Below are 16,253 nucleotides of genomic sequence, written 5' to 3'. Positions count from 1 at the left end.
CTACTATACGTCTGTCCCCGTCAATTCCTAAAGGTCGAATACATGGCAGGGTCCCCACAAACAGGAAGTCTGCCATCGCAACAAGAAACACCGTACACCTCAAACACAAGAGACAAGCTAAGCCGACTACACCGACTAGAGCTCCCTTTAGCGCTCTTTATCCGCTATGACCCTAATATATTCGAACTGCGCAAACTAATATTTGCTCTTGTAATCTCTGCATCCACCACGTAATTAACTATTGTGGCCATTTCAACTTCAGGCACGCTGCCGCTCAGCAGAAATACACCTTCCCTCCCCCACTCACCGCCTTTTCCCTCACTACGACCCGCATCCTAGAACAGCCTCGGAGCTCTGTCTGCTGCAACTTGACCAATGCTACAGTCATTCTTGCAAAGCCACACCACCATCGTCGAGAACAACCACAGATTAACCCCGCACTACGTAAAAACAAGGAGAGATTGATTAATTAACGGGCACTCTAATTAGCCCAACTGGTGTCCATATTATACATGTGTACTTAATTAAGTAATCCTATATCCCCTCTGCATGGTTTGCGAACCGTTTCCGATACCTCTTAGGTGTGCCCAGAAGTCCACATTATGAGAACAGCGGATCAGTTGAAACTGAGCTTCAGGTACTTTCAGTATGCTCAGGCTATGGAGACGAGTCAGCAGATTACCAACCCCAGATGGAATCTCTCGGTGAAATTTCACTAGCAGACAGCTTTGTTTTAGGTTCCTTAGCCTATTGTGCAAAGCGCGGCCTGCACTGAACTTTTTGTTTGCCTATTTGAAGGAGGTTTGACGCTCTGGCAAGCATTAAGAAACCATCTTTCATACCCTTCACATATATTCGCCTAGTGCTCCCACTGGAATCTTTCGGTCTTTCATTCAAGAGTCGTTCTGTATCTTACTTAGTCGGTAGGCAGCGATTTGACCCAAATATGCAGGGGACACTCAGGCTCTCGCTCCCGCTTCATGGAATGACGCGAGAACCTTAATTTGTTAATGCTGAGATATGCTTCATTAGTCATTATCGGTATTACATCCATACGTCCCTGGGATACCTCATACCACTCCTTGCGCAGTGGTCCAGCGGTTAAGCGATGCGCCCCGGCTCTGCGATGCCAGGTGCACCACCGGTGGGGCATGTGCGACCCAGTTTGCTCTTCCCGATTAACCTGTCGCGACGAATCTTTAATTTAGCTGCCACCTGCTACAGAGCCCAGTTTTCTGAAGTCCAGTGGGCAGGCTATGATGAAGCCACAAGCTCGCGTGACCTTCTGCAGATCGGGAGCCTTCGCTCTCTCGTTAAAAGTGGACGCCACAGTTGCTCAACTGGGTGCTTACAGTGCGGCAGGAGCAATGTTTCGCTGTGGGTCAAGCCCTCGCTGTTTTCCGCAGTGCAGAGGAACGATCCGGTGAGGTTGGTCTTGAGCGAGGCTCGCGACAGGCGCCGGGAAGTGTCCCCTTCACGTGCGGGGCGCTGGAAGTCCACCGTCGTCCCGTTCAGCTTCCACGTGAAGCGGCTCACCCGCGGGTTGGCCTTCGCCTCGCACCGCAAGTGGACAGCGTAAGAACCCAGTTGCGAACCCCGACACGAGGACACCACCCGGAGATTGACCTCTGGCTTGTCTGTAATCAAGAAGAGAGTGAACGCCGACATTGTTAGTGCTACTCGCCTCCTCTAGGAAGCATTATGTGTATCCGCCCTCAATGGCTACGCTTTTATGCTCTCGTAATCGTCATCGTTGGTGCGGCTACGCAGCCATGAGAGGTTATACTTTTGAAAAATATGCCTCCAAGACTCACTGGAGACTTATTCGCGACACGAAAAGGAAGAACAAATGAAAGCCACCCTCTCCAATCCCAAAAACTGTGAGAACATTTTGGAATGGCCGCAGACACTTGAGCTGAATTCAAAAGCATGGCACAAGCTTGTGGCACCAGCTTACGATGCATGATGCTGAAAGAGGACTCTTCGTATTTTATAACGGTTTTCTAAACCTCACCCTTAATACATAAAAGTTTAACTGCGCACTGACTCACACTTACGAAAACTTCACATATGAAGGTTTTTGCTAGAATCATGCAGCTTTTGTTTATATACTTTATTCCGTGCCACTTTATTTGTTTCATATGAATTTGTTGTTTATAACCAACTTTGCTCCCGTGTATGAAGCGAAATCACAATAAACATGTTCACATCATTGTAAGTCTTCAAATTTCTTAGTCTTTGTTTTTGCTTCAGAGATGTACTATCAAGAAAAGTAATGGAAAAAATGAGGGAGTTATGGAAACGTAAGAAATGGACGCGTCGCAAAAGCAATCAAATTTTACCTAACCAAAAATATTTCGTTTATATTGCGATTACAAGTAGAAATTAAGGAAATAAAACAAGGTAACATGTCATGTTCTATAGACGGACTGTGCTCGCCACGGTGGTATGTAACCAAACACAATAAAACAGCAACAACAGCGCTCACTACAAAACTGGGGGATAAAACTTTTCAGTTTGTTTGCTGAGTGTGGTAGTGGTGAAATCTAGGCTACAGGTGATAGCTGTTCATTGTTTTTTTTTTTCGCAAATGCCTTTAGCTAATGTAACCTTTATTTACGCGTTTAGACCTAGCACCGATCCAGCATGTTTGCGCGCAGGAAATGCAGGTTGTCCAAAAATGCACTGTTGCTACAGAACGGCGGCCTTGCTTCCTTTCAGCTATTCATTTCTTTTCTGTCCGTTCTAGGGATGAGGTGGAACAGCCAAACATTCCGCGATATAGGAATGCCATCAATAAGCCCTCCCGGTCGGGCTAAGATCCGGACCATGCGTTTGCTTGGAAAGCGGGGGAGGGGCGGGGGACGCCATGATAGGTTGTGTTACCAAAGCTTCTGGGATTACAAACGAGTTCCCGCTGCCGTGTTCGGCGAATTCCGCAAGAGTTCAGAGCAAAGCGAGAACGCGCGCCGCGACAAAGAGTCCAGCAAACAAGAGCATTTTTCTACGATGGAAGCACAAATGCTTGCCCTCTGTCTTGTCTCGCATTTTCTCTCTCTCCACGCCGTTCCAAGAACATGGCTGTTGCAAGCAGGAGGCAGCCTATTTTGGGCTGGGGAGAGGTTTCTTGCGATCAATCGGTAGCCGTACATTTTCTAAGGCGGCATATTTCTTCCATTCTCGGGGAACCGGTTGAACAAGAGAGCAGAGTGGTGAAAGAGGTATGCAAATATTTTCGAACGGTCGCTGTGAAACCACGGAGCACAAGAAATAAGAGTACACCAGTGACAGCATGTATGCGGTATATCTCGCTCCTTTAATTTTATTTAGGCTTTTCCCTGTTACTCTGATATATCATGTTTTTCACTGACTACGTTCAAAAACAAAACAAAGCTCGAAGAGTTAAGAGTTTGAAACTTGTTTGTAGCTCCGGTGTTTAAGCTTTAGGCATAGTTCGTATAAATAGGCAACAATTTGTCAGTGAGCAGAATAACTACAGAGGCTACTTCAATGACACCAAGGCTACAGCCGCAATCAGACTCGCAAAAGCCACCGCACACATATCCGAATGCGGTACTCAATTGCTTGCAGGAAGGTAATATACTGCTGCTCAGGTAATTTGTGCTATCCGTTAAGGTATTCATATTATTACACCGAAAAATAAACAACTGATTGAACTCTTAAAACAAAAAGCTGCTCTCTATAGCACTCAAGCGTAATTATCACACGTATTCTGCGATTAAGTGCATGGCTTGTCTAACTACCAAAAGTTTTACCCACTCACTCAGGTTTAGAAGGTTCTTGCAAGAAGGCAATATAGTGCCGCTGAGGTTATTTCTGCTATCTTTAATTTGCGCAAATTATTACGTAGAAGCATAAACAACGGAAGGGGCTCTCAAAACAGCAGTGCATATCCTTCGTACTGCACAGTGGAATTATCATGCGTATTTTGCAATAAAGTGAGTAGCTTACCACTTCACGAAAACGCACGCGAATTGACTGCGTTTTTCCAAGTACTTGCAAGAAGTCAATCTACTACCGCTCAGGTTATCTGTATTTTCCTTGAAATTATGCAGACTATTACACAGAAGCGTAAACTGAATGGGCTTTTCAAAACAAAAATAATCCAGTCTCCGCAGCACACACATCTTGAAATGTCTTCATCTCGCAGGCTCTCAATCTCAAGAGCAGTGTGTACGGAACGTGAACTTGTCTCGCACACATATATGCTGGCGTCTAAATCTCCTCGTATTGCATTCGTTTCGTCTTTTCTAAGTATTGGCGATAACATGTAGACTGTGCTGCGATCTGAACCGGTTGTCTGCACCAATGTCTCACCATTCACGTTACCTTGCGAAGAAGAAATAAAATGAAAGGCATTAGCATAGTTATCGCCTTAGGCCCGTAAGGATGCTTCATGTGCATTGCTTGACTGAAGGTGCAAGGAGAGAACGGAGTGGCGTGAATATTTTGTATTTGTTTTCGTTATGGCACGCCAGTACTGAAATTGCTACACCTAGACTGTTGCGTCTGTTCAATTGGATAGGGCGTGATAGCTTCCCTCACAACAACCGTGCATGTCAAAAAACCCAAGGTAGCCTAAATGATTTCTCCGCACTCCGATTCATCATGGCACTCTTGTAACACAACAGGGTAGGGCATATTGAGGCACGTTGTGACATAAGAAGAAAGGCAACAGGCACTGAAACAAAGGAAAGCACAACGTTATTATTTGCTGGGGGGCTAGTTGGTGCACATTACTGGAAAATGATTGTAGCGCCGAAAAGAATAACACACAGCAAGCGAGACGGGAGAGGCGCCTGTCCCGTCTCGCTTGCTGTGTGTTGTCCTATTCGAAGCTACAACCCTATTTTGGAAAGCACAGAATTTTTTTTTACTTTTTTTTCTATTTGAGGTGTTGACGAAGTAGTGTTCAGCAGTGTAAACTCTTTTTTTTTTTGTTGCATGAGTAGTAATTCATCAGAAAGTTGAAAGGCGCCGGTAGGATCAGATTCCACGTCCTCCGCATGTCACTTACGGAGCTCTACCATTTCAGCTATGGCGGCAGCTGCCCAACCCTCTGCTTTGAAGTGTACTTATGAAGCGCTTACGCTAACCTTCGGAGTGTTCACCAGCGCCACCCTCTACCTCACTTTAATACCGTTCTTTAATACTGCAAGTGCTACGGCGCACATGTTTCTAACGCTGAGGGCGCCAGTTGTCCGAAAACTCTCTTTGCTGCATATGGCATTAACAATGCTAGAACCAAGGCCCTCCTTAAGCTAATGAGAAGACAAGGGCAGGGAGTGAGATGTTCGTTTAACATAATAACAAAGGAAGCCAACAGTCACAGAAACCTAGGAAAGCATAGGAGAGTTTGTTGATTTCTCGCGGATTTGTCGTGTAGAATAATAGAAAGCCCGTTGTGCAACAATGTCTAACTTGAAAGATAACTGCAGCGCAGACTGTAGCCCACACTCTTACCATTACTCGTATGAAGGTGTACATTATTTACTTAATCACCATAAAACGGCAACTTCCGAAAAACAGAAGCGGTATCGTTGTAAGAGCCTCGTTCAGAAAAAAAAAATAAAACATACAGAAGCCAAGAATACCGAAAGGAAGCGTCAACCTTTTTGATCCAGCTGTCGCCTCGGTGTCTTTGAAGCTCAAGCACAAAAATGACTTGAAAGGCGAAGAAAAACGCCTGAGTGCCAAAAAAAATTACACGGGTTGTGCATGTCAGGATGTTGAGACGTAGGAGACGGAAGCAGGCTCACCGTCTATCCGAAGGGAAGAAAATCCTGTCTGGGAAATCTCTCCTGCACGCCTGCTAGAGACATGACGAGTAAGAAGAAGGAACCTGCAAAGCTGTCAGCTCTGCATATCACAGTGCCAGGTAATCAAAACAGATTTTTCATAATTTTACGCAGCGTTGTGTCTATGACGTATTTTCCCGGAGTCTTGCGGCAGTGCGTTGTGCGCAAACACAAAATCTGTCAAGTGATAAAAAATTCGCAAAAGTGGAGAAAGCAGCCTCAAGCCGTACTTGAAGAAAACGGTACAATGGAAGAAGTAAATGCGCTTGGAACCATTCAGCGCAGTGCTATCATATTTGCTAATGAGTCGCCTTATTTGTAGAGAAGCCTGGAGTAACTTCTTGTGTGCTGAACGCAGCTGCCGATTAATGTAACCGAATAAGTGTAGGCACACGCCGGACATCTCTGTATTTTGCTGAATGATATATCCCAATATGATTAACACTACGGAGTTTTATTTCGAAAGCGGGAAATTTAGTCACACAATAGATTCTGAAATTTCTTAGATGGTGGACAAATGCAAAATTTCAGTCATAGAGCAGTATGCGATATTCTGCAGACTTTCACATTTATGTCCAAAGGAAGCAGTAAATTAACCAAGTTCAGTGACCGGCGAACAGTTGCTTCCAGAAAGGAGACAGGACCAAAAGTGGCATAAAAAAAAATGCTGTACTCCTAGCTGCCCTTCTGCGTGTGCTTGTTTTTTTTTTTTTTCGACAGCATATTATAGTACTCTAGCAATAGATGCCTCGGTAGAGAAAAAGGTCCTCTCTGTGGTTGAAGCCTCCATCTGCCATGGTTAGTTGGTGGAGGGAGCTAGCGCCAGGTAGACCACTAGCGAAAAAGCCGTTAAGTGTCCCGGTGAACACACCACTTGTCAACTTCAACGTTTAGCAGGTAGCAATGTGGAGAGAAAGATTATCCTTCTCCATTTTCAGGGGAGAGGGAAACGAAAGTGAAAGAGGGTAGATGAAAAAGAGGTGACACGGCAATGAACGAAGGGAAATTACCCATTCCTTTCCGTGTCTAGCACTAGAATGATCTCTAGCGAAACACCCATTAAGTATCCTTGTAAAGCCAAAACCTGCCAACTGTCAAGATTGGCAGGTAGCAAAGTGGAAAAAGAGATATCTAGCTCCTCTTTCAGAGGAGAGGGAAATGCAAACGAGAGATGGTAGGTGAATAAAGAGCGGCACTCAACGGGTTGCTGGCGGCAAATTGGAAACAATAAAATAGCCCTTTTCTTGTCGCGTGCTAAAGCCTGACTAAAGAACAAGAGGTTAGGTGGCGTCGTCTACAGACGAGATCGATACGCACCCCGTCACTGCTCGCGCACGTTTATCCAGATATTTACAGCCGAAATTGTAAACACTGTGGCCAACGAGCCACCTATGACCACATCCTGTGGGACTGCAAAATAGAGCCACCTCCGGGTGATCTAGTTACAGCTCCTTCTCTCGAGCGATGGGAGACCGTGCTGGCTAGCTCTAACCCCAGAACGCAAGTTTTGGCGGTGGAGTGGGCTGACAAAGTCGTCGAGGACTGCGCACTTTCGACCACTTAACGCGGCCTCTTGCCGAGCTCTTTCGGGCGAATAAAATGTTTTACAATCAATCAAAATTGTCGCGTGCTAGCACTAGGACGATCAGTATCAAAAAGCCCGTTACGTGCCGTGGTAAATCCAACACCTGACAACTGCCACGGACGGCAGGTAGCAAATTGGAAAGAAAAAGTAGCCGTCTCAACATTCAGAGGAGGGATAATTGCAGGCGGGAAAGCCTAATAAAAATAGGGTGACACGCGACCGGTAGGAGGCGGTAAAGTGGCGAGAGGGAAATTACTCTTCCCTTTTCAAGCGCTAGCACCAGGTTGATCATTAAATGTTCCTGTTGGGGGAGTTGGTAGTTCATCTTGAAGTAGAAATGCCTACCCGCGCATGCGCTCGCGATTTGATGGCTCTGACACAACCCTTGTTTTTATTTTCTGTCATCTTTTCTGTCACGACCCTTCGGCCTATAAAAGGTGTGGCTTTCGACGAATAAATTCAGTTGACAGTTAGCGCCGCTTGTGTGTGTGTTTCGTCTCTCTTGTCCGTGTCTTTGTTTGCGCTATAACATTTCTACTTGAAGTCTAGTGTTTGACGGAAACCCGTCTGGTCGGGATGGGACATGAGGAAATTAGAAGGCGCCGACGGGAACTTGCCCCAATCTACGCCATGTCCCTGGGTTCGCTCTTGCGCCATGTATAAAATGGACAACGCAGCTACGTTCTGCCTCATTGCGAACAAGGCTCCCGTGGGGGAGCCGAAACGTCATCTCATCCTTTCTTTTGGTCGGCGCCTTCTAATTTCGACATTTCTACTTCAGGTTGACCAGTAGCAAAAAAGCGTTAAGTGGCCTGGTAAAGCCTGATTTTGTCCAGACGACGGATAAAAATCGGTGTTGCGGCAGCTGCAGCCACGTGGAAAGGACGAACCGTGTACACGCCACTTTCAGTCAGATGCAACAGAGGGTGACTCAACTGCTGCAGCCCAGTGGAAAGGAGGAAAATCGGTACTTTGGCAGCTCCAACAAAGTCGGAAAGCAGAAACCGCGCCGCGCTAATAGTGTCGGTAATCGCCATAAGTAATCTATTCAAATTGCCCACACATACTAATTGTCCTCACGACATCGTCTAGGCTCCCGTTAGCGGAAAACCCGGCGTCGTTATTTCGAGAAGCCCGCACCACGCCCGTGACCTCACTCGTGTATGTCTGTAATGGAAATAGTGAAAAGAGTCTTGTAATGCAAAATAAATGTCGGCGCATGTCTCAAACGAATGAACTGTATAAAGTAATTGATTTCGTGAAAAAAAACCTCTGTAAATTTTTGTCAGGGTTCGAATCCACCATCCTTGGTCCTGTGTAACGCACGCTATAGCCCAGGCTACGTAGGGTCGTTGACGCGGCTGAGGTAGAAGGAGGGTGTTATGCGTGTGTGGCGGCGGCTTAATTTCAAGCTTAGTAGTGACGTAGTAGAGGCATATTAATTAGAGAGGTGCTAATTACAGTAATATTATGTGCGTCAACTGTAGTTTGGAAGCGTTCAATGACAAAGATGTGGAAATTGTGTGGTGACAAGTGTGATAATTGTGCGGATGTGAACAGTCAACAGTGACTGCGTGTGAAGATAAACCGCTAAAGGGAGCCTTCATCGCTGACGCTTAACATCCTTAAAGGGGGAGCCTAACTGTCCTCCTAATTTTACTGCTAGCGCACCTACGTCATGAGCTTTGCGACAGCATGAGTAAACAACCACTCCTATCGCTTTTCGACCCTGCAAAAGAAACTAAAATTTCATGCGATGCATCGCAAAACGGCTTAGGTGCTGCATTATTACAGCTTCACGATAATGAGTGGAAGCCGGTCGCATACGCGTCTAAAGCTCTGACGGAAACCCAGCAGCGATACTCGCAGATAGAAAAAGAAGCCATGGCGATTGTGTACGGTTGTGAAAGATTCAATCATTTCACATACGGTCGTCACATTATCGTGGAAACCGATCATCGACCTTTGATAGCGATATCTCAAAAAGCGATTGGTGACATGCCGCCAAGGCTGCAACGCTTCTTTCTGCGACTGCTTCGTTACGATATCAAGATTGTTTTTGTTCCAGGAAAGCACCTCTTCCTGGCCGATATGCTATCCCGGGCTTCACTCAACTGTGACAAGACCGACATCGACAGCCAAGATGCAGAAGTACACGCCGTGAGTGTAGTTTCGTCTCGCGTGAGCCATAGAACTTTAACTCGACTGGTCGCCGAGACAAACAAAGATGAATATCTGTGCAGTGTACTCAAAAGTCTGAGAGAAGGTGCACCGGTTGAAGGCCAGCTGAAGCCATTTACTGGCGAGCTCTCGCAAGTTCAGGGCGTTTTGTTAAAGGGTTCCAAAGTGGTGATTCCCACTAGCATGAAGCACGAAATTCTGGAAAAGATTCATCAAGGCCACTTGGGTATAAGCAAATGCAAATCCAGAGCCCGGGAAGTGATATTCTGGCCAGGCATGAATAGTGACATTGAAGCCTTTGTCCAGAAATGCGCAGTCTGCCGGAAATATGCATACAGCCAGCCGCGTGAGCCGCTGCAGATGCGCTCAGTGCCCACGCAAGCGTGGTACCGAGTAGGAATCGACATTTTTTACTATGGGGGTAGACCTTATCTTTGTGTTTACGATGCGCTCTCAAACTTTCCGGAGGTGGAATTACTTCAGGATACATCGGCCAGGACTGTCATTCAAGCAACAAGCGCTATCTTCGCTAGATATGGCATACCAATGGAGGTATGCTCAGACAACGGACCCCCTTTTTCAAGCTACCAGTTCGCTGCATTTGCAAGAGAATATGATTTCCAGCACATTACTTCTAGCCCTAGATACCCACAGTCAAATGGCCTGGCAGAAAAGGGGGTACAGGTGGTGAAGCGAATATTAAAGAAAACTGCTGAAGCCAATCAAGATTTCTGGCTTGGTTTGCTCGTCGGCGTTAGCCACTTCTGACACCATGTATCGACGTCATGGTACACCGAATGCCAGGGGGAAAAGAGCGCAGCTTTATTTGAGCAACGCGTATTTATACAAATGGCTTGGACAGCAGCGTATCGGCTGTTGCGTATCAGTTGTACATTTCGAGGCCGCACTGCGCATGCTGTCCCTCACGCATACGATACACGTCTCATTTTGGTTTACTGAAGCAGCCCGGGGTTATTTTTTTTATTTCGCACATCCTTATTCGTCTGTCACGAAATATATACTTTTTAACTCCATTTTTACTCTTTTTCTCAGCCTCTCGAATATTAGGGCCGCTTTATTTGAGGCAGCACCAATGCCTCAAAAGCAATAGGCTTCTAAAAGAAAGTCCAAAACCAGAGGACTGGCTCCGCCTTCACAAATTAATGGGAGTTCTGAAAGAGGAAAAAAATCTGACAGGTGTTAAAAAAAATCTCTTGGTCACACTCTTTGTGTGTCATCTCGCTCGGACGGTTTGCTCAAATCATTGTACTGTGGGGAATTCGAAAGTTGCTTCTATGTCATGACTGTGATTCTAATATTCCTCCATGACTGGGACCAGTTTCTCGCCGCGTTCGTACCCACCATGAAGGACACTCATTTCGCTACATCTTTATTTTGAACTTTTTCAAATTCTTTCTTAATACAATTCAACTTGCTTGTTAGCCTGCCACTTTCTACATGCTGACATGTGGGAAGGAGCAAACTGAAAATCACTGGTGTCGCAGAGAGGTGTGCTGGGAAGACAGCCGTGTTCCCTGAAGCATCCCGCTCAACAAATGTGCACTAAGAAAACACGAGAATACATGGGATGTGCTCAGAACAAGCGCAACACACACTCACGGCCGGCAGAAGGCATGAAAAAGTGTTTAGGATATGTCCAATAACTCTGTAGATGGGACGATACAATACGTTTCCTCTTTTAACTTCATTTCGTTTTTCACACTCGGAACCAATATAGTGTGCATGCTGACAGGATGCATGCGGAACTGCCTGTTTGCGACCTACTTTCAGCTTTGGACGAACTCGCTAGTGAAGCTCGCCGTCTCAAACGTCGCAGACAGCTGGCGCCGACTGAGTGCTCCCGATCCTAACACCCCGATAAAGGAGCGCAGACGCTTTCGCCATCCCAGTTAGCGTGGACTGAAAAGCACAAGTACAGTGCAGACGACCGTAGAATTTCGCAGACGAAGCCAGCGCGTGTTAAACTATGCAGCGTTTTGACAATAGAAATATGGGCTGTGCTGTTAGTTTCTCGTTTATAGCCCACCCATTGCGGAATGGTCGAATATTCCTAGATAGGTAGCTAAAAAATGCTTCGTTGAAAATAATGTCAAGAATTTAGACTTATTTCTGAGCTTAGGAACGAGTAAATTGAGCACATAAGCTCTTTCTCACGGAATATATGAGAAGCCAAATACAAAAGCATTCTGTCAGCTGCAGATGTATGCTAAAGTAGTTGCAATGTTTAGCCGCGATGTTAAGCCGCAAGCGGGATCAAACCCGTTTCTTTCAGCTCAGCTGGCGAGCAGCATACCCACTCTGCCACCACACCGGCTTTCCGGTCCTTGGTTACAGGCAATTATGGGCAAAGAGTTGCCTTGTCTGCTTAAAGAACCGCAAAACTCACCAGCGTAGCCCGTGCTTGCAGTGTTCAAAATTAGCGTGAGGATACCAGTGTGCCAAATGTGCTGCCTTTTTGCTCAGATACTTGTTAAGCGAAGGGCTGAGGTGAAACAGACTTAATTAGCTTGTTTTGGAATACCAAAGAAACTCGATGAGCGCAAGCACTGCACTCGAAGAAAAAAAAAAAGAATGTTTGGTAGATGCTCTCATAACGAGGCCCTTCTGAGGAGATTAGGGTTTGGTTTGGTTTATGGGGTTTAACGTCCCAAAGCGACTAAGGCTATGAGAGACGCTGTAGTGAAGGGCTCCGGAAATTTCGACCACCTGGGGTTCTTTAACGTGCACTGACATCGCACAGTACACTGGCCTCTAGAATTTCTCCTCCAAAGAAATTCTAGCCGCCGCGGCCGGGATCGAAACCGCGTCTTTTGGGTCAGCAGCCGAGCACCATAACCACTGAGCCACCTCGGCGGCTTCTGAGGAGATTAGCACTGAGGAGATTAACACTGAGTAGTCTTTGACTGAGGGAGTGATTGGTTTGGTTTGGTTTATCGGGGTTTAACATACCAAAGCAACTCAGGCTGTGAGAGACGCCGTAGTGAAGGGGTGCGGAAATTTCGACCAGCTGGTGTTTTTTAACGTGCACTGACATCGCACAGCACACGGGCCTCTAGAATTTCGCCTTCATAGAAATTCGGCCGCCGCGGCCGGGATCGAACCTGCGTCTGTCAGGTCAGCAGCCGAGAGCCGTAACCACCGAGCCACCGTGGCGTGTCGACAGAGGGGGTGATACCAACGCAAAGTGGAAAAAATGGGGAATAAGAGCAGGAGCAAAGACACTGACAGTAAATGCTCTATGTGGGAGAGTAAGGGTGCATACGTCTGCCAGCCTGTTACGCAGATCATCTCTGTCAAAAAGTAAGGTCGCCCATCTTGCTTGCCGAAGCTATTGCTCGGGCACAATTTCTTTAAAAGTAGCTGGTTCAGTCTACTCTTTTTTTTCTTAGTGACTTTTAGTGTTTGTTGTTACCGTATTATTGGCACCAACGCCTCTCAGAGCAAAATCCTTCGCCTTGTAGCGGTTATGCACCATCTCCTTGGAACCCTGATCGTCAGTGGAACTCTCTTCCCTTGATGACAAAAGAATACGATTATAAACGTGCGCCTAAGATGCACAAAAAAAAACGGTTTTGCGGTTTTTACAGACACTGTGCTCTTCAATACAAGGAAATCGGGCAAACTAAGAAGAAAGCATATTCAAACCAACAAGTATTGCGCTAGGAGCCGAACGATAAGTTTTGAATGTTATCGAAACAAGGGGATAGTAATCTCGAAATGCTTGCTTTGGCCGCAACATTGGTTGTAACATTGGACACAATACGCAATTTCTGAACATGCCTGTCGGGTAAAAACGTGTGGTGCTGAATTGCATTCTCTTCGCGAAGGCCGTACTTTCTTCTTCTTGTTCAGTTTCCGCGTTTATTTCTTATTTCTTGTTTCACGCGCACAATATAGACACGCTCGTGCCACCAGCATCCCAAGTCATTTAACAAATCAGGTACAGAAGAAGTGTTTCTGTCAGGGCGAAAAAAAATAAACATGAAGACAAATACTGAACTACATTTTGTAAGTCGGACAGTTTTAGTTGTGCTAGGCTAGCGAACGAAACAGCACTGATACTGGACAAATTGAAAAGGGCTGCATCGTCTCTCTACACGGCTTGTAGAACGTTTTTGTTCTGGCAACACAGCGATTTAGCCCCACAATACTTCCTATCTGAATAGGGCACATTTCTCGAGCAAGAAATTGCCCCAGGAAAAAAAAAAAAAATATAGAAGCATCGAAAGCTGGGGCGTCACCTGCACCGGCGCCTTATCAAACATTGCACGGAATGCTTCGCATGCCGCGTTGGCTTACCAAAACCAGCCTGACACGCGTCCTCTGCACCAACGCAAACCTTATCAAAGGCAGTGCCATTGATAATGCAAGCGCTTTTGAGCTAGTATCACTATCATAATCTATGTTTGTTTGTAAACAATAAAACCCTGTATAGAGAACGAAAAGAGGAGCTCAATATGGAAGAAACATGCCAAACTAACGTTGGTATGCGGGCTATTGTCTGACCTTAGTCGGGCCGTGGGTGAGTGTGCACGGAGCGCGTCAGTTGTCCTTTCCACCATGTCTAGTTCCGGCCGTTCTTTTATTTAAATGCGTGGTGTCCTTTCTATAGTTACGCTTGTTGTTTTCTACTTCGAGCTCTCTGTCTACAGCTCCTCTGTAAGCCGTCTCGCTTCAGCGCAGTTTTGTTGCCATGTCTGGTATCCAAGCAGCTTGCATTCACACTATATATAAATATGCATGTACTTTCCTTTACCTGGGCCATTTTTCATACATAAAGGCTCACTTCAGGACGCTTTTCATTTCGCATTTAGATTGCAGGGCACAGGTACCAGTTGAAAAAGGATGCTTAGGCGGCCCCATAAAAATTGCTTTTTACTTAGCTTTGTAATTATAGACTTTAAAGTCCATTTTTCAAGGCTTAAAATGCAAGGCAGCCTGCCTGTCCACCAGTAGCTCGGTGAAATGAGAGGAAACAATTCAATGCCAGTTTCACAGGCGAAATTATTTTACTTCTGCACCCCTCATCAGACCGCAATTGGCCTGCAAAAAACTGAGACTGATGTCGACGTCTCTGCTTTCACTGATGATAAAACACGGTGTCATCTCTTGCGCAATCACCGTGTATTCCACCGCCTTCTTTTTTTTTCTCTCTTTTTGCAGCAGCTTTCTACCTTGGCGTATGCAGTCCGCGCCAGCCATACGTGAAACTTTTATAGCTTCCAGCGGGCGCCAGAAAGTCCCGTGTCACACTGTCAATTATACTCTTTATCTACGGCATGTTTATGAGAACGCGGAGGCTCGTGAAAATTTGGAAACGGATCCGTTTTTTTTAGAAATAAATAGGCATCTGTGTTTCTATGTATCGCCAGCCTCTCTAGCGAGGCGCGCACCTGGCTCAGCCGGCGCAGCAGCAGTTGGCCTGTATCGCATACTTCTCCAAATATGATCAACTAACTGGCTCCTGTGTTAGCCTTGTTCGCACAAATTTATTCCGCGCAGTTGCAGACATATCGCATAAGCGCGCATAGCAGAAGTTAGAGTACTCTCTCTCTCCCGCTAAATTCGCTCGTTAAACGGTATCGCCGGTTGAGTCAAGATTATCGGTTAGGAACCACCGACAGCATGTGTACCTGATTTTAGCGTAGCAAAAACTCGTTTTGCAGTGACCTCAGCAGTTCTCAGCACTCGGATCACTCTGTTCCTTTCCACACTTCTTTTATACAGGCCTCCAACAAGTTCGCATCAAGCGGAACGGTGTTCAACGTGTGAAGAAAAAAAAAGTGCATCACCAGCGAAGAGTTCCAGACTGGCGTCTTCACATGCATAATATCTAAGCCGGAAGGAAGAGTGATTCGAATTTGCGACGTCCGCCAGGGCCCAGACTACATTAATGTTGAGTAGAGTTACTTTGTAAGTAGTATCTAGAGTAGCGCGGAGATCTGCAGAGTTGCCGTTGAAAGCATCCAAGTTACGCGGCAAAGCAGCAGAATGAGGCAAGCTTTCCGCGTCTTTTGCTCGGTATAAGTGTATAAACCAGCTGGGTCAGCGACAGATTATGGGGAATGGGATTGATGATTTCGCCATTAGTGTTGCGACATATAGCGCCTCCTGCAAACCGAAGTGCTGCTTTGCCTCATAACTTGGATGCTTGCTGTGACTACTCGGCAGACCTACGCGCAACTCTAGATACTTATATAGTAAATTTGGTGTTCAGAGTGCTTGCAAAGCATCGAGTACTCCCTTTCTACATTAGCCTCAACCGAGAATTGGATGAAAGTGATTTCGAACGGTGCCTGTACATGTGCGATTTCCTTTTAATTGAAGCAGTCGGAGTCACTGAAAACGAAATTTTACAGACTGAAGAAGCACACTTGTGCAGAAATTCAACCATCAGCTTGCACAATACCCATTACTGTTCAACATTAACCTCTTTGGATCCGCCAGCACAAAAGCCAAGTAAGACGATCTCAACATCTACAGCTGAATTTTTAATTGCAGGGTCATTGGCCCAAACGTTTCTGAAGAAACACTGATTAAGAGGCTCTACACGAAACAAATACTTCAGGGAGCTCTGGACGACTTCTGGCCGACCGACTGGTACGCTGGAGGCCGCATGGTTTTAACACGATACCGCTCCAGGGCAT

The 16,253-nt window shown here is 46.0% G+C and overlaps 1 protein-coding gene across 1 annotated transcript in view; it reads right to left on the bottom strand.

Annotated features, from left to right (window-relative positions):
• LOC149339232 (cell adhesion molecule 4-like) overlaps positions 1-16,253 on the bottom strand; it is a 99,158-nt gene that overhangs the window by 29,194 nt on the left and 53,711 nt on the right. Inside the window, exon 3 of the mRNA XM_089550430.1 lies at positions 1,353-1,637. Within this exon, the coding sequence (XP_089406556.1) occupies positions 1,353-1,637 (285 nt within the window). The remainder of the gene's footprint in view (positions 1-1,352; positions 1,638-16,253) is intronic.

The sequence above is a fragment of the Amblyomma mixtum genome, chromosome 6 (assembly GCF_055824585.1).
Source record: "Amblyomma mixtum isolate Tamu chromosome 6, ASM5582458v1, whole genome shotgun sequence".
Lineage (NCBI taxonomy): Eukaryota > Metazoa > Arthropoda > Arachnida > Ixodida > Ixodidae > Amblyomma > Amblyomma mixtum.
This window is presented reverse-complemented; position numbering and strand designations above follow the sequence as displayed.